This window comes from Lepeophtheirus salmonis, chromosome 4 (genome assembly GCF_016086655.4).
Source record: "Lepeophtheirus salmonis chromosome 4, UVic_Lsal_1.4, whole genome shotgun sequence".
Taxonomy (NCBI): Eukaryota; Metazoa; Arthropoda; class Copepoda; order Siphonostomatoida; family Caligidae; genus Lepeophtheirus; species Lepeophtheirus salmonis.
The window spans coordinates 32,414,682-32,437,175 of NC_052134.2; the positions used below are offsets into that span (position 1 = coordinate 32,414,682).

The window sequence follows — 22,494 nt, forward strand, 5'->3', positions numbered from 1 at the left end:
GGCCCGTTCTATCTCTAGTAGTGAGTGGAGAGTAAACATAATATATTTTTTTCGTTCTAGTCAATTTTCTGTTCAGATCGGATTTTTTTTTTTTTGATTGAGTCTATACTTTAATACTGATTGAAGGTACTATTAGAGAAACATACCTTCTTTTTGTTTCGATACGGCGTTATACTACTTACATCAAAACAATTTCGGCTATTTTTTTGTAACTCTATATCCCCTTATTATTGTAGTAAACGGTGACTGATTGAAATCAAATTAAATTTTGTGAAGGTGTGAACAATTCTTAACCAATAAATGAAGAATAGTTCTTTGGAATAGACTAACTACAAACTAAAGATATTCTAAGGCGAAAAACATTTATCCCCATTTGTTTCATTTTTATTCAAGTATTTGATGGAGGTTGTGTGAAACAGTGAACATAATTGAGGTACATGTTTATTTGTTTCAATTATATTTCAGCTATCATGTCGCCTCTTTCCTTCGACTCTCTTAACTAGTAACAACCGATTTTACCGCTTTTAATTTTTCTTTTTTCGGGAAAAGTATGGAGATACAATAAAATAACTTGTGTTAAACATTAAGAAGAAGGAAATATAGACTGTTTTGTTATAGAATATATATATTTATATTTGCATAAATTTTTCATTATATTTTCATAGTCCAATTTTCACATTAATATTTAATTCATGAACTGCTTAGAGCAATGACTTTCTTTGTTTGGAAATGTAGTTTCTGTTGTGTAATGGCAGCGAGTTCTTCTTCTTCAACGACCTCAATCAAAGACTGTTCCAATGTTTTTCCGACCAGATCTTCTAGCACAATCGTCACTTCTTCATCAAAAATAAACAATTCCGGATCATCAGGCAAAATCTGTGTGGATTTATCAATACCAGATGGTTGGAAAGCCAGTTTTGGCGTAGGAGGACGGGATACATCATCAATTGAAGTTTGAATACCGATCTCAAACTCTGGTGGCTTGTCATTTATTTCCTCTAACCAGGCATCTGTTTGAATATCACAGTGTTTTCGCCCCATAGGCGGTCGATCTCGAGTGATTCGCTTTCGAGTTCGAGATCGGTTCAGAGTGGATCTGACGTCGTTGCTGTTGATGAGGGAGGGGGGAGAAGAGCGTTGACTTGAGCTTCCGGAAGAATTGAGTGAGGACACGCGACCTTTGATATCGGGTAGAATCTTCTTTCGTAGATAACTTCTTTTTTCAACTTCCCTTTGCCGAAAGAGTGCTTCTTCCGTGGGGGATACGTTTGCTATGAAATAAGAGAAAGATCAATTAAGATTAATAAGATAAAGACTCAAAAAGTTCATTGACTATCTACAAATTACCCTTTAAGGACTGAGGAGGTATTCCCTTGAACTGTCTTCTATCTCTCGAAAGATTCATTGTACTGGATAAAGATACCGGAGGAGACCTCCGGTGATGATGATGAAATGGTGGAGGTTTGTACCTATGACGATGATTCGGTAGAATGGCAGCAGGATAGCTGACGTAGGAAAACACACCAGTCTGCCCACTTCCTAATTGGTGGAGAAATCCCGACATGTGAGATGGAAGAGTGAGGACAGAGGCCATTTTCTCAGAGGATTTTAAGTCTTTATTATTTTGAACTTTGGATAAAGAGCGTGATGAATTTGATGGACTTTTACCACTTCTTGAACTGATTAGAGGGGGAAGGCTGGATTTCCTTTCAGATATGGGTATTGAACACTTCCTTACAAATTTATGTGAAGATTCATGGGCCCTTAGGGCCGGAAGGGCCACTTTAGACTTGAAGGAATATGATGCTTCACTGTTAATTTTCAATCCTTTAGCTATAGCAAGAGGAGGGAAAAGAAAATTGAATTTTGGTTTCTGTGTTGAATGATTATGAAAAAAAAAAAAAAAAAAAAAAAAAAAAAAAAAAAAAATCTGCTTTCTAAAACAAAAAAACAAGTCGTTGATTACAAAATCCTAGTGAGTGTGCATTTCAAATAGGACCCAACTAAATACCATGTGATTCATTGCACTTTAATATCCCCTCACATTCATATGTATGTGAATATATTTACAAAACAAAACAATTAATTTGAAAAATTATCAAATGACTTGAGCGCAAAATATTTCCTTTTCCCTCATTCTAAAAGATTCCTTTGAAACGGTTTAAATCCAAGAAAACACCACCTTCTTCAATAAGAGTTCCATTGACCCTATGAATAAAGCACGTACGATTATGAATAGTTACATACATATATATCCTTTAGAAAGTCAAATTATTTTTATTGCTGTTTTTATAATGAAAGATTTTATCAGTTTTAGAGAGAAAGCCTAGCTTAGGTATAAGGCTGTATATATGCTTAAAAATAAACCAAAATATACAAGCATATGTAATGTGGGATTCAAATAATATAGCAAAGTAAAGAGTCATATAACACTCCCAAGGTTCTTGAAACTAAATAATGATAAATAAGTCTCTCCAAAAAGAATTTATTTAAGCAACAGATGCAACGACAAACGAAGATATAAAAAATATGAGTTGGAGAAAATCAATTATCTACGTTGACACTTGCATGTAAGCCATCAGTGTCATTCCCTGGGTATTGAGCAGACACCAAAACATTACAATTTTTATGATTTTTCTTTTCATCAGAAAATTATTACACTATGCTATAGCATTTTCTAGGTGAGTCCGCAGAATGTGTGTGGGCTGTAGCCCCTCCAGCAAAGTAAGGAATGATTACTTTTTACTATAATTTTTTTTCGTCATTCGGGCAAATGATGAACCATTGCAAAAAAATGTAATGTTTGAAGTTATTATTGAATAACTGTTGATTTTTTAAATTTTTTTCCGAAAAATCTAAATTTTTGTGAATAGGTGTAGATTTTTGCTATTTTTCAAAAAAAATGAATATAAAATTTTCTTTAAAAGCCATACTTCAAAATGAAATAGCTATATTGGTGAAAATTAAAGGTAATTTTACAATTGATAAAAACAGTCTATTACTTGAAGCATAAATCATTTATTAAGTTATTTTGAAGCTCCAAATGTGGAAGAACTTACAAAAAAAGTGAGGTTTTGCATAAGGATGTAGGATTGCTTCAACAAGAAGTCTGGCTTGGGAGTTGTTAATAAAGAAAAAACAGTGATCCTAAGTATGGGACAGAAGGTGACAGAACTGGCAAATTTATAGTCAGATATAATGTTGTTAACTCAATTAAACAATTGGGAATAACATGGAAAAAGTCGGGTATAGTGTACATGCTGGATAAAATGAAGAAAATATAAGAAAGTGCAAAATTAGTTAAAAAAACGAACTTGAGTTTCATAAAAAAAGTATGTTGGTGAAACTTTTATGTAAATTCAAATATTCAAATATATTACTTATCTGGAGATTGGAAGGGGATGACTAATTTTGCTAAGAGGTTACAAACTATAAGGAGACTACTATTTCCAAAATACAGTATGGAAAAATTTGGAAGTGCCCAAAGAATAGGAGGATTTGGATTGAACTCTATTGAAAAAATAATTTCCAAGATCTTTGGAAAATACTTTTAAGAATTTTAAACGAAAATGTTCCATGGATGATGGAACATTAGATAGGGATGTGATTTTGAGTGTTTACTTTTGAGGTCAAAGAATATGATACATTTCGACAAAATAAAAGATGATGATATGGGGTATTTTGGAAGAAACTTGTATTTGGGAGGGGATATTGGAGATGACAGCTATCCCATTTGCGTCAGAATGGAAGAACTCTTGAGTCACAGAAAGGGTAGCTATAGAAAATCAAACAATCATCAGCGACATATTAAGAGATTGGCATGTGTTGGATGGATTAGCTGGAGAAGGAGTGGTAAAATTTACATGCTACCGGCTCACTAATATGTTAAATGCACTTGGACAACCAATTAAGCGTGGTGCCTTCTTTTAATCCAGAGTTACCCCCGGCAATTAAAAGAGGCAGAGAGATATTAGGTTTTAAATTGGGATGTTACAGAAATAATATAGAACAATGTCCAGGGTTTAAAATCCATTGTGGGAAACTAGAGCAGGATGAAGGAGAAAAAAAGTTCAAGTTAATTTTTTCCTCACTAAAGAGCATAAAGAATATCGCATGTAGAAATTTGCAAAATCATATAAATAGCAGAACAACACTAGCTTAGAACAAGTTTACAGGGAAATCCCTATTATCCCGGCTTTGTATGGAAGTATGGATAGCTTAAAATATTATTTAACTATATACATTTAATGGTAGTAGGGAAGCAGGAGCCGAACTGTGGAAAATTTTGAGAAATGAACTTTTAAATAACACCTATAGACACCATTAAGATTGGTGATAGGGAACCAATTGTATTTTTTGATCATCCTAATCGAGGAAGTGTTAACACCTCAATTTATGTCCGTGCTCCTTGTCTTGTTGTTTTTATTTGTTTCTTAAATTTTACATTGTAGTGGACATTGGATGAAATATAGAAAAAAAAAAAAAAGAAGTTATTTTGAATATTAGGACTAATCATACAAAATCTTATTTAGCACATTATGGTGTCCCTATTACTTTTTGAATTGTTTTTTGTATTATACCTTCAAACAAAAGAATAAACAAAATATCCCTACTTAAAAATAATTGCCCTCAAAAAAAGTTTGATTTTGATCGATTTTTTTCAGTTTAACTTTTTATTTTCTTATAGAATATATAATAAATAACCAGTCTAAGGTTGTGTGAAAATGTTTTGGAATTTAAAAAAAAGGAGATTAGACGGTTGTCAAGAAAATAAGTTCATTTGATTTTCATGCCCTTTGGATTGAAAATTCTCGGGCTTCACACATAAATGGGGCAACTTTTTTTTTAAATTCCCCTGATTTTCAGTTAGTACTGACTTTCAAAAGAGAGTTATTGCCCTAAGTGTAACTCTACTTTTGCTATTTTCAAAACAATGGATCAAAAACATTTCGTGTTTTAATTTTACGCTACTCCTTGATATTCAAAAATACTTTTTAAGTTAAGCAATGACTTGAAAAGTGTTATAGGTACTCCGTTTCCTAATATTATTAATAACAATTTTGAACAAATAAACGTGTTTTCTTTGTTAAGCTCGGGTCTTCTGATCCCATATTAAATCTATGGTGATATGTAGATAAATATATACATTTTTTTTCGAAATTGAATTAGAATCGACTCAATATTACATTACTCAAACTCAAACGAACTATCTAGTTATTACTCGAATCCAAATCTAATAATTTTCTATCAAGTATTGACTCTTGAAAGCACAAATAAGTTACATTTAGCCTTACATATAATCTTTTTAAAGCCTTAACAAGAGTAATTACATAATTCTACCTCCTTCCCTCCGATATGAGTACTTTTTATCAAATAAATATTTCTATGTTTAGAACAAGCTTCAAATTCCACTCATAGTTTCACAATAATAGATTTATAGAAGCTATGAGCAAATATATGAGATATCTGATAAAAAAAGTGTTTTAGAGTTATATAGATGAAATGCGTATTCGTAATTTTATTTTATTAATGAGCGATCTAGAGACTAAAGTACTCATCAGTCACCCCAATTGATTAATTTTTTTCACTCACTCTTACTATTTTTTCATCCTTGGGGAGAAAACACGTCATATGAATGCCAAATTTGAGAAATATTTTTTAAGAAGAGATGAATTAAATTCATTAATGACGATTATGTAAACGATCTTTGAGTGCCTCTCCGAATCTTCTCAGTAGTTTACCTCACCACAGGCAACTGCCTCTTCTTTTGACGTATTCTGGATCATAACAAAGTGGAAATAATTCTTCTTCCCTGATGCGTGAGTCTTTTCCAATACGAACAATCCATCATGTCAAATTGATGAGTAATTGATAAAGGAGAAGTGATTTGAACTTACTCAATTCGAATCGCTGTCGTGTGGTTTTTTTAAAAAGTACTACTACGGTAAAGATTCGAACCACATTATAACATGATACTGTATTGTGTTAATATAATGATCATTATGCATAAAAAATATTTTCCTGCAAAATAATACTTATTAACGTAACTATATGAACAATATCTATTTATCGCAATATCATTTTAAATTGAATTAAAATATGTATTTACGTATATCAATGTATCAAATATCATTTTTTGGACCAAATATCCAAAATTGTAATTTTTTTTTCTTGTTCTGGAACTCCTATGGCCAATTAAAACCAGCCCTGACTATAATATTAATGGGATATTAACGGATGTAATAAAATATTTAACTAATTTTTTTGAAATCGCTTCTTCGTTTTTTTGTTTTTTTTCAATAGTGGATATCGATGAAGGTAATTAATTTTTAATTCTGGATTTAATGACATCATATCTGGAAAAAAGCCTAAGAATCTTAAATAACCGCTGATATAAATTGTATAAAACTTTATTCATTTTATATACAAGTACTGTCAAATAGTTATTTTTTGTTCTAAAAGCTTTAATAAAGTTTTAGATTTTATTCTTTTGCCTAAAATTTTTTTATAACATTTGAAAAGCTTATTCTTTTTCTGAAAAGACATTGTCTTTTATTTATTCAATTGAACTGATACCAAAATACAATTTTTTTTATCAAAACCATTATTGTTACAACCCTAAGATCTATTCACAGTTTTTTTATTATTAACATGTAATTAGTAACTAATTATAAAGATCAATTGTGTTCACTTACCTAACGAAAATTCGTCCTTGTATGCTTTTACATTCCTTTTTTTTTTTTTTTTAATTTAGCCACTAGAAAGCAACGAATATTTTGCTTCTTAGAAAAAATTATGTTTATGCTGGAGTTTTAAATATCTAATTGGTTAGTTTAAGGGAAATAACTGTTATAACAAAGTAAAAAAAATATATAAAAAGTTTGAAATGCAAATGAGTTGTTCAATAAAAAATTTCAACAACCAACAATTGGGAATTTTTCAGTCACAAAACAAGGGTTCCAAGTGAATAAACAGTGTTACCTACGTATTTTGGAGCTAAAATTTGGACATTTTAAAACAATAGAAAAAATATTGCTCCCTTTCTACCCATAATTATATTTTAATAGGTCATACAAATTTGTAGAATTAAACAAATACTTTCAATATTTTGATGAACAAAATGATTCTTTAAAAAAATTAAATTTGAGATTTTGTGACAACAAAGTATACAAACTGACATGTTACTTTTAATTACTTCTCGTCTTGTATTACCAGTAGGGGTGGCATATTGGTGATTGCGAGGAGAAAGCAGGAGGGAAACATAGGATACTATTGATTAAAGTTTATTTTTACAAATCTGCATATGTTTTAATTTTGGAGGATATAATATGACCTGTTTCTCCTCTAGAAATGATAATCTTCTATATTTTAAATACCATTGGAGGAGAGTTAATATACAAATAGTTTAAATTTTAAATGTCAGGAATACTTGATTCACTTTGTGAACCTCAAGAAAAAATTTCTTTCTAAATGTTCTTTATATACATTCATGTTCTGATGTGGAAAATATCATTGAGTGTCAGTTTAGTCAGGATGGTGTATGGGCACTTATAATGACAAATTCGACGAAATATTTTGTTAAAGGGAACTCCCAATTTAGTTATCTCTAATTTTTTTGGCATTTCATTAATAATATTACGTTGGACAAAGGTAAGCCTTAATCTATTGATTCTTTATTAGAGTGTGATGTTATTACAAAAATAATTTGGCTAAAAATGAAAATAAACTTTAAAAAGGACAAACGTGCAAACGATTTTTCTTTTTCTAATCTAAAAGCTTCATTTTTTGCCAACCTTGCAGTTATTCTAAGCGAGGATTGACGGAAATCGAATTAGTTCTTTTTAATTGTAACAGTTTTCTACTATTAAATTAAAAAAAGTCCCAGAGTTGAGAAGAGTCGGTTAACTAACTTTCAAACAGTTTTGGGCTTTTTCCTCTCTCTTTTTGGGTGAAAGTTTGGGTGATAAAATGAATTTTGGTATTTAAAGGAAATTTTGCCAACGCATCGGTCACTAATGAATATATTTGTTGGAAAAAGAGGGATTCTCAGCAGCAGATCGTTCAAAAATCTTGTCATTTGGTAATCTGTCAGCAAATATGCTGATATTTAGAGTATTTTCTCATTGCTTCAGACATAATTTCTTTATTCACGGATAATTCTACTTTTAATTAAAAAAATATCTCATGGGATTCTAAAATTCGCATCTTGGAGCATTATTTTTAAATAACATTTTAACTTTTGTCCTTATAAAAAGTCCCTTCAAAATTTAGAGATAAATAAATTTGGAGTTCCCTTCGGAATAACAGCCAAATATTTAGTCGAATATATCGTTACAACTGCTGTTTTTGTAAAATCAAAATAGGTCTACATAGTTACTATGCGGCATTTAAATATTGGTAAACATGAGTTTTACAACAAAAAAACCAATGATTAAAGCTATTTTCTGTTTCTTATAGCTCACATCAAAATGTTTGGATACATCCAAGAAACCAAAATTTAGGAACACTCTCTTTTTTGATCCACAAAATCCTTCTTTTTAAAAGATGAAAGGTTGGGTGAGAACAAGAGAAAGTTGTTTCTGTAAGTGAAGTATAAAAAGAACTACATTTGGAAAATACTAGAGTCATTATCTACAAAGTTATCTAAATGATATCTTGCAACCTTTTCTCCCAAAGAGAGAGAGAGATACATATATAAAAAGATAAACTGAGTAAACCAATCCTTCCCAATTGTGGAATTATTTTCATTTAAAAGTAGGGAATTGTTAACAACCTAACAAAAGTTAATGTGTGTCCATTAATCAGCATTTGAAATTCTAATATGGAGAAAAAAAATCTATAAATTGACTATATAAAAAAGTACAATGTACTTTCATATGTTAGTGATAGGATAATCATGTTTCAAAATTTTCATTTTGTAGCAATATATTTCGATAAACTTCTTGTTATCACAAAACATCTTCTTCTTTTTTTTTTTCAAGAGGTTGTCCTTAAAATGTTGTCCTGAGGGAAAAATAGAATGCAACACTTAAATAGGCGGTAATGAATCTTTATGAAAATCAAAACAAGAACGAAACACACTCAAGTAAATGGCTCTGTCAACTGCAAGTTACATGGAACACAAATCAATGGGGAATAAGCAAATTAAAAAAATACTTATTATCTGAATTCAGGGAGTTGTATTATTCTGCCACAATACGGCGCCCCTCTCGATCATATTGTAAGCAAACTAATATATGTAATCAACACCCATGCCCTATTTGGAATAGATATAACCTGTAATAGAGAGATAAGCTCAAGTTAAATACCAATACAAATTCACTGTGTACCTACTACATACGTTGACATAAAGTAAATTAATTTAATTTTCAACAAAGAACAAGACATCGACCTCACATAGTGGTGAAGGCATACTTATTAGATTATTATCATGGAAAATAATAAGTGCAATGCCCTCTATAAGCATATATTTTATGCATAAATACATTATTATGTTCCACACATAAGTAGAGCAACATCTTGAATAGTACATAATTACCAGGGCTATTTTCACTAATCTGTAATCATTTCATTAAATTATTCAAAAGAATAAAAAGTAATTTTTTTGGACAAGACATAAATAGCTTAATATTATGTTTATTTACTGCTTGGAACACGTAATCCCGAGTTGTATTAATGTACCATCAATTAAATTGCAACGTCAGACGCGATTTGGCATCAAAGTTTAAAGATTCAGACTTGAATAAGTAGACTTGATAAGGCTTGAGGCTCATATACACTCCTTACATCAAAATATTATTTACGTTTAATAGTGACGATAACCAGATGTGGGTATTCCATTTTTTTAAATATTCCTTTAATTCGTCAGATGGAGTTGCACTGATTAAGTATAAATAAATATTAAAGTAATAGAATTAGTCCATCTGACCTAGAAACTGCCTTTGAAGTCCATATACAGAATTTATATCTCCTTCTCTAGGAATGATTGGGGAGCGAACCTTCGCACATTCAGTTCGAGAGACTAATTTTTCTTCGAGTATGTTTTTCACTGAACTTCGTTGCTTTATTATTTTGAGAACTTGAAACTTGACTTGAATTCATGTTCAAAGACTTGAGAATTGATTTGGACTCGAAAGAAACGACTCAAGATTTAACTGTATATTGGATCTTTTTTTAACAAACATTCTCAAAATCATTTTTTTTTTCTTCACTGAAAATCGTCAATAAATCTGGTTCTAATAATCAGATTTAAAAAAAGTACCGAAAACAAATGGGATATCTATTAAAATAACTGAAATTATTTTCTAAAATAACCCCTTAATAATAATTTACTATCTTTTATTTGAGTCAGAATAATATACTTGACTCAACAGAAGCCTTCAGACTCAAATTAAAAATATATAATTATCCATAAACTTGAAATTAACTCAAAAGCAATATGAGGTCTCGAACTAGACGCAATAAAAGTATATAAGGCGTTGGATTTCTAAACAAAGACTTGATATTAACTCGAGACTCGATACCCATGTCTTTGAACTCTACTTGTAGCTGCAAAATAGGGGCTTTCTCCTTTTCTAATTGTATGAGAGCTGGAGTCTATTTGTAATCAGGACTTGGTCAATTGCCGTACATAAGTATCATTATCTAAGAGCAATTTCAGTTAGGATTCGACGTGAATCAATGCTTGACTTATCTTGGAATCAGCTCAAAGACTTGAAGCTTTAATCTGAGTTGAAAAAATACTATCTTGGTATCTATAGGTATATATAGATACAAATATAGTTATGATTAGTTATTGAAAGTAAAATGGAATTAAGAGAAATAATATTGGATGAAAATAGAAGGACATAAAATATGAATGAAACTTATTTACAATGTATGTGAATATCCAATGTTAAAAACCGATATTCAACTTAATTAATGATTAATTGTCCAATAAAGAGGTCACGAAATGAATTTTGTATGTATATAAATATGTAGATATTAGTTTCAAGTCCTACACGTAGGTATCATTAATTATGGCCGCACTGCTTCCAATGACCGCCAAATGAATAAAAAAAATTAAATTGGGGACTTACATTCTATAGAGTTGAGATATGAATACTATGCGAGAAACGAGGAGACTAATTTAAAAAAAAAAAAAAAGATTTCACACAGGTTATGAGAATGTATTTAAGCATGAGAAAAAGGCCTACAAGATTGAGAGAAATAATGGAGAGAGGGAGAGAGGCTAAGGAGTGAAATCCAATTTCCCCTTATGAATCCATGCATGCTAACAAGTAAGGTATTGTGTATATACGTACAACCTTAATATACAATATATATACAAAACTATTTCTCAACAAAATATATATATTGATATCAACATCTAAAATCTGCCTTGTGAGTCATCATACTTCAATTAATAGAGTCTTTTAAGTAGATTTTCATAATATTCACAATATTCCAAGTATAGGAAAATTTATGTGAAGTAGAATCGGCTCGGCTTCCTTTTTCTAGACAACAAATAGTTATTTTAAATATGTATTCCAAAAATAATGTTATAGAGGCTGTTTGATGTACAAGACCTGACAGGACCATACGAAGAGAAGTCAAATGTCTGTCAAAAAATTCAAATTACTTTGTGGCATCATTTTCTTGTGATATAAATTTTGCTTTGAGCTTGATTTTTCCGATTTCATAATGTTTTCAAACATATTTATCGTTTAAATTCCTATGTCACTTTGTCACGATACTCTATCTGCAGACAAGTTGTGCCGGATACTCCCTGATGCCTGTGAATTGTATAAAAATAAAATATACCTAAATCTATATTAGGGCAAGAAGAATTTGCACACAGGCACACAATACATTACATAACCTAGGATCATTGAAAGTGGAGGAAATGCCCCTCCCTCTATAATTGATATTTTCTATAAGAAAAATTAGTGAAAATACCTATAAACATCAGCCGAGCGTTATTTACTATCAGTGTCTTTTGTTCATCTTGGTTTGAAATTTAATTTGAATATGACTAAAGCATTAGTGATCCTGTTGAAGAATATCCACTACGTATTTATATATATCTGAAAATAGACACAAGTTTTTCTGCCAAGTTTTGAGAGTTACATTATCTGCAAAACCTACTCTGGGTGACCCATTCTAATGTCAAATATATCATTTGAGGCTTAGAAACGGAGGTACGAATGTTACTTCCAAGACGGGAGACTTAAAGTTTTGAGGAACGGTAATTTAATGATAAAGGCTACTTTAAGAAGTGAAATACCTGGTTTTATTCCGATTAAGGGTTTCAAAACCAGAATATATTATACAGGGGAAGATATTACATTTGTTAAATGTTATAAGACAGGACACTTTGCAAGGGACTGTGCAAACCGAAGTTCAAAAGCAGCAACTGGCATTAATTTTGAGGAAAACGATGTGAAGATTGTTTCGGAGAATTTGTGGAAGAAGTAAAGGAAGGAGAGAGCTGTTGAGCTCATTTAGTTGAAATAACTGAGAACATTAATGGAGAAGGACAAGACCTAATGAAGAAAAATAATTAATTAAAAGCAGTAATGTCCTCTTCTGATAAGAGTACATGAAATAAACTTATTTTAAGAGAGTAAAATATGAATCCTATAAGTGAAGATAATCTGACTCAAAGAGGGACAGAGTCATATCAAATAGATGCTCTCAACCTGTTTCCAGAAAAGTCTTCTTCAGAAATAGAGGAAGTGACTACAGAAATATCGACAAAACTAAAGAAGTCGAAAAACCTTGCAACTGTTAAATATATCTAATTTCTTAGATATATACACTAAATGGATCCTAAAAGATCAATGCAACCCCTAATTTTGGAGTACTTTAAAAAAAACCCTTAAAAGTTCGTAAGAGCTAGTTTTGTTGTTTATTTTATTATTTCTTTTTATAGCATGATACATTATAATAAACTTCATATTTAGTCAAGTCAAGAAAAAATTGTCATCAATAATGAAGTCATTACAAATCCGAAATCAATTTTTAGAGTGTTTCATGATAATTCTCAGAAAGTTTGAGGATTTTCTAAATATATACCATGACGGCTAATAGGATTTTTAATCATAGCGATATTTAAAAAAAATATGAAATTGGAAAGATCCTGTCGTTAAGTACGAGAGGGGGCAAGAATCGCTTATCACGCCATGCTTTAGTGAAAAAATGATTATTACTTACAATGTTGTATATCTTCAGGACATCAAAGCTAAAGTATCCTCGTCATGTAAGGATGTTTGCACCTTCTATCTTCCAAGACAGTTTAATTATTTTTTTACCGGGGCTGGTTCAAATCGAGTAGTTCTGTCCTCGATTTATGAATCTCTAGGGGGTTCTACATGTACTAAATCTTACTCAAGTGCGAGTTAGTGGCATACAATTTTTATATCTACAGAACAGGCTAAATTTGAATTAATTAATGCTTATGGTCCAAACGTAAATAGTCAATCATTCTTCCAGGTCATTATTAACACTTGCAAAGGTAATGATTACCAATATTACTCGTAGGAGACCTTAACGTTGACCTACATAATGTCAGCAACTCATATCAGAATAAAAAATATCTGGAGAAACTTATTTGTCAATTAAATTTGATTGACTTAACAGCCTATTTTAGCTCCAGTGATTGTGTCCTATTGAGAAGGGGCCGATGAACGTCAAGAATTGATTTAGCAATTGTATTAAAATTGATATATAGGTAAAAATACTAAGTATGCCATCTATCACTCTGAACCACTGGCAGATCACAAAATAGTGAGGGTGAGTTTTGTAGTCGAAACTTTTTCCACTTCCCAGACACTCTCTTTGTGGTTGATCAATGATGTATGAATAAAATGGAAACTAAAATATCAATTAGATTCAATTCCTTATTTTCTGTGAAAAGTTATGTTTCCCCCTTAAACACACAATACATAGTACTGCCACAGGATGCATTAATAAAAATGAATTCTGCATATAACACCCCTAAAATTAGATTGATATTTTTTTTGGAAAATACGTGATTTTAGCACTTTTTTGATGAGGAAACACTTTTGCAAAACAGGAAAATCGTATGTGAGAAAATTCGATTTTTTTTTCTATTTAATGAGTCTCATAAATATATTGTTGTGAAAAAATTATCTCAGTAGTTTCATAAATGCAATTAAAACTGGAATGGGCACTCTGTAGAGTGCAAAACCACCGCTTAAAATTAAATTGAGTCATGTATTTTAATTTGTTGCTAAGTCTGCATTTTTTAGGTTTTGTGTTAGCCTGACATTGGACATTGACCTCTACAAGTTTTATGGCCTCTTATTGTCATCATATATAATGTTAGTTTGAAGTTTTTATTAAAATTGATCCATAACTTTTGCCATAACCCTTGTGACAAACAAACAGGTGCAAAAACATAACCTCCGTTGAACTTCGTCGGCGGAGGTAAAAATGAAAAAAATGGTGTTTAAAGGTTAAGAAAGCTCCTTGTTTTTAAAGTTTTATTTTAGAAGGTGATATTTCAATTGTTTTCACACCAAAGGTGTTTTTGCAAGTGTAAACCAATCTGTTTTCAATAAAAAAGAGTTTTTACATAGTTCTAAGAGGTCTAATTAAGTTGCAATAATGGTTTTGTTTTCCCTTTTTTTTAGGGGGAATAAATAAGAGGTTGATATGATAAAAATCAATACGTTACAAAAATATACCTTTTAGGACAAATACACTTTGAGGCTTTATAAAAAACATGTACACAAGTAGGGAGGGTTCGAGGTTTACGAACACAAGCTATAATTAGAGATGGTTCTTTTGTAAGATCGTAAGGAGAAGGTCGGAGTGAGACATAGGTTACACCTGAATTTAAACCCTTGTCAATATCAGCTGCCTGTTTTATGATTTTGTCGGGAGAAAATGAATTACTTGTATAAAGAGGAAAGCCTTCTACATTTAAAATAATATAATTACAGGGAAAATATTGTAATTGTATTCAAATTCATATATATTTAGTCTATTATGTATTTTTAAATCAATTTACACCCAAGATAGGCGATAATTCTTCTTTTAGAGGGAGATGTTTACTGTTTAAATAATGAACTAAAGAGAAGAAAGAGCACACGCATCAACCGTTTTTCTTTTTCCCATTGCTATACTTAGCTTTTTCTTTACACACCCTACCTATAATGAAGGATGTACATGATCTATAATTACCAAACCAAAACAGGTGGGGAGGGAGGAAATACCATAAACTTGCTTGCATACTTTGGTCATGTACGTGGGGGTTTATCAAATTAAATATCGTTGTGTACATTATCATTGTGTGACAAAAACTTTGTGAGTAATATCATCGTGAAACAATATGATTATGAGTAATTTCATTGGAAGACAATAATATCATGTGCAATTTCGTTGCAATTTATATTATATTTGGAAGATAAAACTATAGAATGATGAAGAATCATGCCAAGATAGAACACTTCTAATCAATAATACACCCTGGCCCAAAGGTTGTGTTGGTGAAGTGCTGGGCCCCGAGGCATGTTGAATTTATCCACCGCCGCTTCAATGAGTATCAAGGTACCCTTCTAATATCCCAAAATACACCCTGGCCCATAGGTTGTACAGGTGAATTGCTGGGCCCCAAGGCAGTTTAAACTCTACAGCTGCCGTGTTTATAAGTATCAAGGCACCCTTCCAACATACTATAATATACCCCGATCTACAGGAAAAATAAAGGAAAGGACTTCGCTGAGCGAAACAACACGAATGATACATTATTGGAGACTGAATGAGACGGATTTGCACGGTGCAAATCCCATACTAGGTATTCTTGGAAGTAACTACAATATCCAGAATAATGATAGATACGAGATACAGCCGTGAGTGAGATTACATGTTGAGTACAATCAAATGAGGAGTGATCCACTCAACCCTCGGGCTCATTCTTCAGTCTACGGATCGACTTCAAGTCTCTCCCCTTCCTAAGACTCCATAAGAGACGAATTCACAACCTACTCCTCAACATAATGATACCTTCAATTTATTCCACTTAAAATAGTTTTCCCTAGAAATTAACATTGATTTGAGTCATGTATCTTAATTTGTTCAAAAAGGAAAACATCCCTAATTTTTTAAGCTTAAAATTAACTCATTCGGTATAAAAACAATTGAAAAGCCAATGTCTTATTTATTTTCCAATATAACCCTTAAAGTTAGTGTTTTGCCGGTCCTTATTTATTCGGTCCAGTTCAGTTCAATTTTAGGACGGAATCAGTTTTTTCAGACAAAGAATAAATAAAGTTGATTGACGTCATCAAGGACGGAACTTTATAAGTTCTTAGGACAGATATGCAAAGACTGAACTGGACCCCACCAAGACTGGACTGGAAGGGACTGCATTCTTCAATCCTAAATAAGGATGAACACAACACTATTTATTAAGGTTGCAGGTTAACCTTTAAACTGCATTTTCTAATAACTATATAATTGCACATAAAATATAAGTACATATTTGAAATTAGCCACAGTTTAAAATTATTATAATAAGTATTACTAATTTTTTCCTCACTCAAAATTGACTCACATCTATAAAAAGGGTAAAAATACTCCAAAATAAACTAAAAACCAGATATGTATGATATTTGATTTTTAATCAGTGCATTAATCATCTCCGACAACGAAGTTGAACGGAGGTTAAGTTTTTCCCCCCAATTTGTTTGTTCACCAGTCTTACTAAAAAAGGACGTCCCTTTAGAAACAACTAGAATTGATTAATTAATTTAAATTTGAAGGATTTGTTGACTTGTGTACAATTAATCTATTGAGTGTTCAACATGTTTAGTAGGCTCAAATGAGGAATAATTTGTTTATGTTAGTAACACAAAACTCCTTGATAATTATCATTAATTTTAACCAGGAAATGCCTACTCAGAAGTGACGGCAACGACTCTTGTGGTATTTTCACCAAAAATATACTTAGTTACATGCACAGCAAAAATGAAATATGAGACATTCCTGAGTAAGGATTACATTTACTTAAAAAATATTTATAAACATATGTAAGTAATATAATTATAATACACAATTGTAGAACCAAATATTCACATGAACTTCAAAAATAGAATCACGGATTTGTACACCTTGTAGACTTGCTACAATTATTGAGTACATAAAAAGATTCAAAATCCTATGGAGGAGGGTATATACCCTCTCTTAACAAACTTCTGTTGTCAGCACCCTGTCAATTTCTTCATTGAATTTTTCTTTTGATTTTTTGACAACTCTGGATTTGTAGTGACTATAGCTGTTATTATCAGGGTTTTGATTGTTAGTTTTTACTTTTCTATTTATTTATTGTTGAACTTTCTAGTCTAGGAATTGGCAAGACATAAAATTTCAAGTCTCTTATCTTTCAATTTTTGAAGGAACAGTTGAGAGATATTATTTTCTGAAAAATAAAAATAGCAAACCAAAACATCATCATGGATTTTTTTTACTGCTGATTTTCTGCTCCACTTGTCTGTTATTAGTGTTTAGAATATTAAAAAAAATAATCGAAAAAGCTCTTGTCTAGCTGTGAACGATTCCTTCTTCTGAAATAAAGAATAGTCCAACAGTTGGCAATAAGTAGTTGGATACCAATCATATGATTTTTGGTACCTTTTAATTATCCTTTGAATAGTAATTTTAGTTACAATGAAATAATATCATGTAAAAAGTATGATGATAAATAAAACCTGAGAAATCATTTGGAGTATCAAAAAATACTTCTTGTCTATGAAAGGACATACATTGGCGATGACGTCATTCATTCAACTAAACTGATCCCATAATAGAGGGATGAAAGCTTTTTTTTCATGATGTTTCTACTCCCAATGCACCAAATAGCCTCCCTATACAATATGATATGATATTCATTGAATCTCTTAACAGTTCATTGACTACATTATACTGATATTAATACATTCGAATATTAATTCATAACGATTATATTTTAAATTATTATTTTAGCACCGTCTTTTAAATAAATGATTACAATCCTAAAATATTCATACAAAATATAGCAAATACAGGTATGCACTTTATAAGTAACTTTTAGAATTGAGCTAATGGTTGCAAAATGTACATACAATGATTAAAAATGTATGAGCTGTTATGCATTAAGACAATGAATACTCTATACCAGTGGTTCTCAAACTTTATAGAGTCTGAGGGCACTTACAGTACATCAGATACTTGCAGGTTCACTATCTACAAAATAAGACTAATATCTTATAATCAAGTTAAATAACATAGATAAATATAAAATAACATAGCAATGTCTAAATAAATCTAGTCAATTATTGCAGTGGTTCTCCAATGGGGTACACGTACCCATGGGGTACTTGGAGGCACTTCAAGAGGCAATTGAGATTTTGAAAAAATATTTTGCAAGTTGTACCTAACTCAGGGGTATCCACAGGGAGAAGGCTGAAAGAGCTGTACCCCCCCAAAAAAAAAAAAAAAAAAAATTTTTGTTTTTTTTTACTAGAAAATTTAATATTTTAATTTTTTTCCAAAAATTAATAGTCAAATTTAATTTAAACTTCTGTGAATAGCTATGAATTTTTAAATTTTTCTCGAAAAAATTAAATAATTGAAATTTATCTCCAAAAAATATAATTTGTTGTGAATAGCTAAGGATTTTTGAAATTTTTTCAAAAAAATTTATTTTTAAGAAAAGCAATGAATATTTGAAATTTAAAAAAATATATATTTGTAATTTTTTTCAAAAATTTAATTTTTGGATTTAAAAAAAAAAAAAAATCAAAGCCAACCCCCGTTCCAAAATGTAATCCTGTGGACTCCCTTGTCACTGAAGCTAAACATGATTTGTGCTGGTAAGGGGCTGCTTGGGTTAAATACAAGATTTTACAAGTGGTACATGACTAACAAAAGGTCGAGAATCCCTGAATTATTGGAACAGGGAGTCCCCGCTTATTGCAGGTTTTAGGGGAACAAGCAAAATCTGTGATTTTTGAAATTTGTGTTTGAGAGGTGGGTTTTTCATATTTTGTCGGGACAGAAAATATATTTTAGGAGTGCTACGGAACGCACCTGACAAAGCTGTAGGGCCCACAGATTAATAGCGACTACTCTATACATTGAATATGCCCACGCTACAGGAAGCCATATCCCCTCGCCTTTTCAAACATAAGGATTTATGTGTACAATAAACCGGCCATTGTTTTATATATAATAAAATCAAACTTTAGCAAGTGATGGATTGAGAAATCGTTAGTTGGTCAAAAAACGAAAAGGGAAAATAAAGAGTATTCTTTCATTGACGTAATTATTTTTTTACCTTTAAGCTGACTCACAAAAATGAAATTTGGCAAATTATCTAAAATTATATGTCAACTAGGAAAGGTTTACCCAGCGTTGCACAGGACAAAAAGGGACCGGTAAATCAGATTGACAATGGTCTTCTTCTTAATTTTTGGACCCCATATTATTTGAAATATATTATTATGAATTTTAAAAAAATGCAATAAAACTCAAATATGATATCAATATATATGAATGAAAAAATTTGTCTAGATGAGAAGTCCATCTTTTATTTTCGTCAAAAAATTGCCAAATCGAAATTCTCAAAGAAAATTAAAAAAAACTTTTTTGCAGTTATTTTGCAAAAAAAAAAAGAAAGTTGTTAATAACATTTATTGATATTGTAAAGAGAAACACATACCTATCAAGATTTGTTTCGTACTTGGAAAAAAAAAGAAAAAATTTATGGAGAATGATGTTGTCGAAAAATTACCCTCATTAACTGGTTCATTTTTGCAAATATTACAAAAAAACATCTAATAAAATGTTCTGTAAATTGAAAAAAACTATTTAATGTTCTACTTTTTAAGCTTATAACTTTATGTCCAAAATGCATCGTTATGTGACATTTCTTCTTAAAAATTGACGTTGGATGAAAAATATAGAAAAATAATTGAGATAATAACAGATATTTCAGTTAAACATCAATTTTCATTGTCGAATTTGTATGCAAACCAATCTCCAGACAAATTTTTAGAACCTTTATTTTATCTACGAATCTAATATTCTTTTGGAAATCCATTTTTTTGCACCTGAAAAAAAGAAAAGAAAAAAGAATACTGCTGCAATTTTCACCGATTTTTTTTTTTGCTCATAACTTTTTTGGTTTTGAATAAATTTAGAAAATTTCCTTATTTTTGTAGTTGTTTTTTGAGCCGCCAGTCCGTTTTGATTTATCTAGTCTCCTTCAAGGTTATCCCATAATGCATTTCCCACTTCTGTTTGACTTCCCCTACACTTTTTAATAGTGAGATACTATTAATAATATAATTTATAGTATTATATGGTATTAATACACCGTTATTATTCTTTATGACGTAAAAATCTGTTTGTCTTGCCCAGGAGTCATTACAGTACATCAAATTGAAAATTCTAGCAAGCACGCGTTTTTCATGTCTGAGTTACTAAGTGAACATTTTAAATACTTATCATTTCAAAAGAAAATATTGATATATTTTATAAGGAGTTAATGATACATAAGTGAAAAATACAAAAGACGTCTCATACTATTACAGAAATGACGCAACTTGTACCTTGGACGAATTTATTTGCTCTAAATATTTTCAATAGTAACTTAAACTTCAAAAGAAACGACCGTTCGACATCGGAGTTAAAGGGAATTTGACAATATTCTTTAAAAATCATTTAATAATTTAGCATTCGTATCAGTGCTGTTTTATTGGGGCATCGAGGGCCCCATTTATTGATTATAGAAAATAGAAAACGGATTTTCAAAACAAATGTTCATTAAAAAAAATTCTATTTAAAAAAAAGTTCATTTGAAAAGATAAAAATGTCTTTTTTAAATAAAAAGTTATTAACGTACAGCATTTTCTGAACAAATATTAGCTATATTTAAAAAAAGACTAACATAAATGTAATCTTGTCAATAAAAAAAGCTCCTTGTATTTTATTTTCTAAAAAAAATCAAGGATTCGAAATTATTCTTCTTACCATCTAATTAATTATCCTTTTTTAAAAGAAAACTAATACCAAACGAAAGCTGAATAAAAAAATCCATATAATTGCGTTTGGCTTCAATAACGGCCTCGACTCAACATAGGAAACGGGAGCAGGTATTGATGACAGTATCCTTTGGCAAATCCCAGAATTCTGCCCAGATCCTGGAGATCAGCTTATCTTTAGCGTTGAAGGAGGATCTGGTGGTGTGTCGCTTAACTGTACCCCACATAAAGAAGTACATGGGGTTGAGGTCCGGTGAACTTCGAGACCAAAAAATGTCTCCAACAAAGTAACACAAATTTCTGACAACCAGGTCAACGTTCTTTTATCAGTATATTTTTCCTGTAATTACCTCCAGAAACTTTCAGGTCCTTCCTGACTCTCCAGAGAAAGGACTTGTCCAGCTTTAAGAAGTTTGCAATCTCTTCATTGTCTCGTACGGCGCAGATCGCAACAAGGACACTCTGCTTTTTTAACGATTGTCATTGATCGATGTTATTTTTTTAAATCACGTCAAACACATCTGTCTACCAACCAAAACAAGAAACAAAGTCTTACCTGTGCTTAACTAAGAGCTAAAAGTTCACTGTTAAACAACAACCGCACGCTATATAAATATATATATAAACAAAAAAAGCATAAAGTGGTACTATAGATCCAATATATGCTATAACACTTATTCACCAAACTTAAAAATATTATAGAGTAAGTAAAGTTATATAAATTCCTATATTTACAAAGAAAAAGTTTAACTAATTAAAACTTTTGTAGGTTTATGCTACAAAAGATCATTTCAATGTTGCTTCTTTGCTAATGGAAATATCTACTAACAGGAAACAAGCGTGATACGAATAGGTTAATCCATATATACAATTCATTATGAACTATGATTTGCTAAGGAGGACATCTTGTTAAAAAACCATATTTCACGATGAAGACGTAAAAAAAAATCTGAAGACTATATAAAGACCCATTGAAGCCAGACATTGTTATAAATGTATTAAATTGTCTAGTATTTAAAAAGTTAAAGAAAGGTTGGAAATTTCTTTTTTTATCAAAAACAAAGGAAAATTTGAAAATAAATTCAGATTTTAAAGATGAAAGAACATAAAAACATATATTCAGGTAGTAACTACAAAATTCGAACCCTCTTCTATTATAATATTATTTTCATCTATGGTCATGATCTGAGTGGATACCTAAATAAATGTAAGAAACTCTATCGATAGAAAGATAAAAAATGTTTCAACTGTCCAGACTGTTGGTAAAGTTCGAAGCTATAGTATATAAACATAAAAAGTCGGGGAATATATTATGTGGTAAAATCTCTAATAGCGAAATTACTCGATCCAAAAATGTATGCAGCAAAATTACTTCGAACCACATATTTATATAACTAAACAAACTGCATAAAAATATATTAATTATAATATCCAAAAGAGAGAACTTTAAATTAACTAATTATAG

General features: G+C 30.7%; 1 protein-coding gene and 1 long non-coding RNA gene across 2 annotated transcripts; both read right to left on the reverse strand.

Moving 5' to 3' along the window:
- Window positions 1–607: 607 nt before the first annotated feature.
- Window positions 608–1,897, reverse strand: Rsph3 (Radial spoke head protein 3). The gene is made up of 2 exons (XM_040709846.2): window positions 1,348–1,897; window positions 608–1,271 (listed from the first exon to the last, which is right to left on the reverse strand). Exons 1-2 carry the CDS (start codon window positions 1,592–1,594, stop codon window positions 691–693), a joined length of 828 nt encoding a protein of 275 aa, XP_040565780.2. The 5' UTR covers window positions 1,595–1,897; the 3' UTR covers window positions 608–690.
- Window positions 1,898–8,944: 7,047 nt separating this feature from the next.
- LOC121115730 (uncharacterized) lies at window positions 8,945–18,092 on the reverse strand. Its single transcript, XR_005863654.2, has 3 exons — window positions 9,645–18,092; window positions 9,334–9,557; window positions 8,945–9,276 (listed from the first exon to the last, which is right to left on the reverse strand). It is a non-coding gene; the product is annotated as an uncharacterized lncRNA (long non-coding RNA).
- Between the last annotated feature and the right edge of the window lie 4,402 nt (window positions 18,093–22,494).

Excerpts from the sequence above, each read along its gene's own strand:
- Rsph3 (XM_040709846.2), bottom strand. The coding sequence starts at position 1,594 with ATGGCCTCTGTCCTCACTCTTCCATCTCACATGTCGGGATTTCTCCAC. Across the intron at positions 1,272-1,347 it reads ACCTCCTCAGTCCTTAAAGG|CAAACGTATCCCCCACGGAA; the intron begins GTAATTTGTAGA and ends CTTATTTCATAG.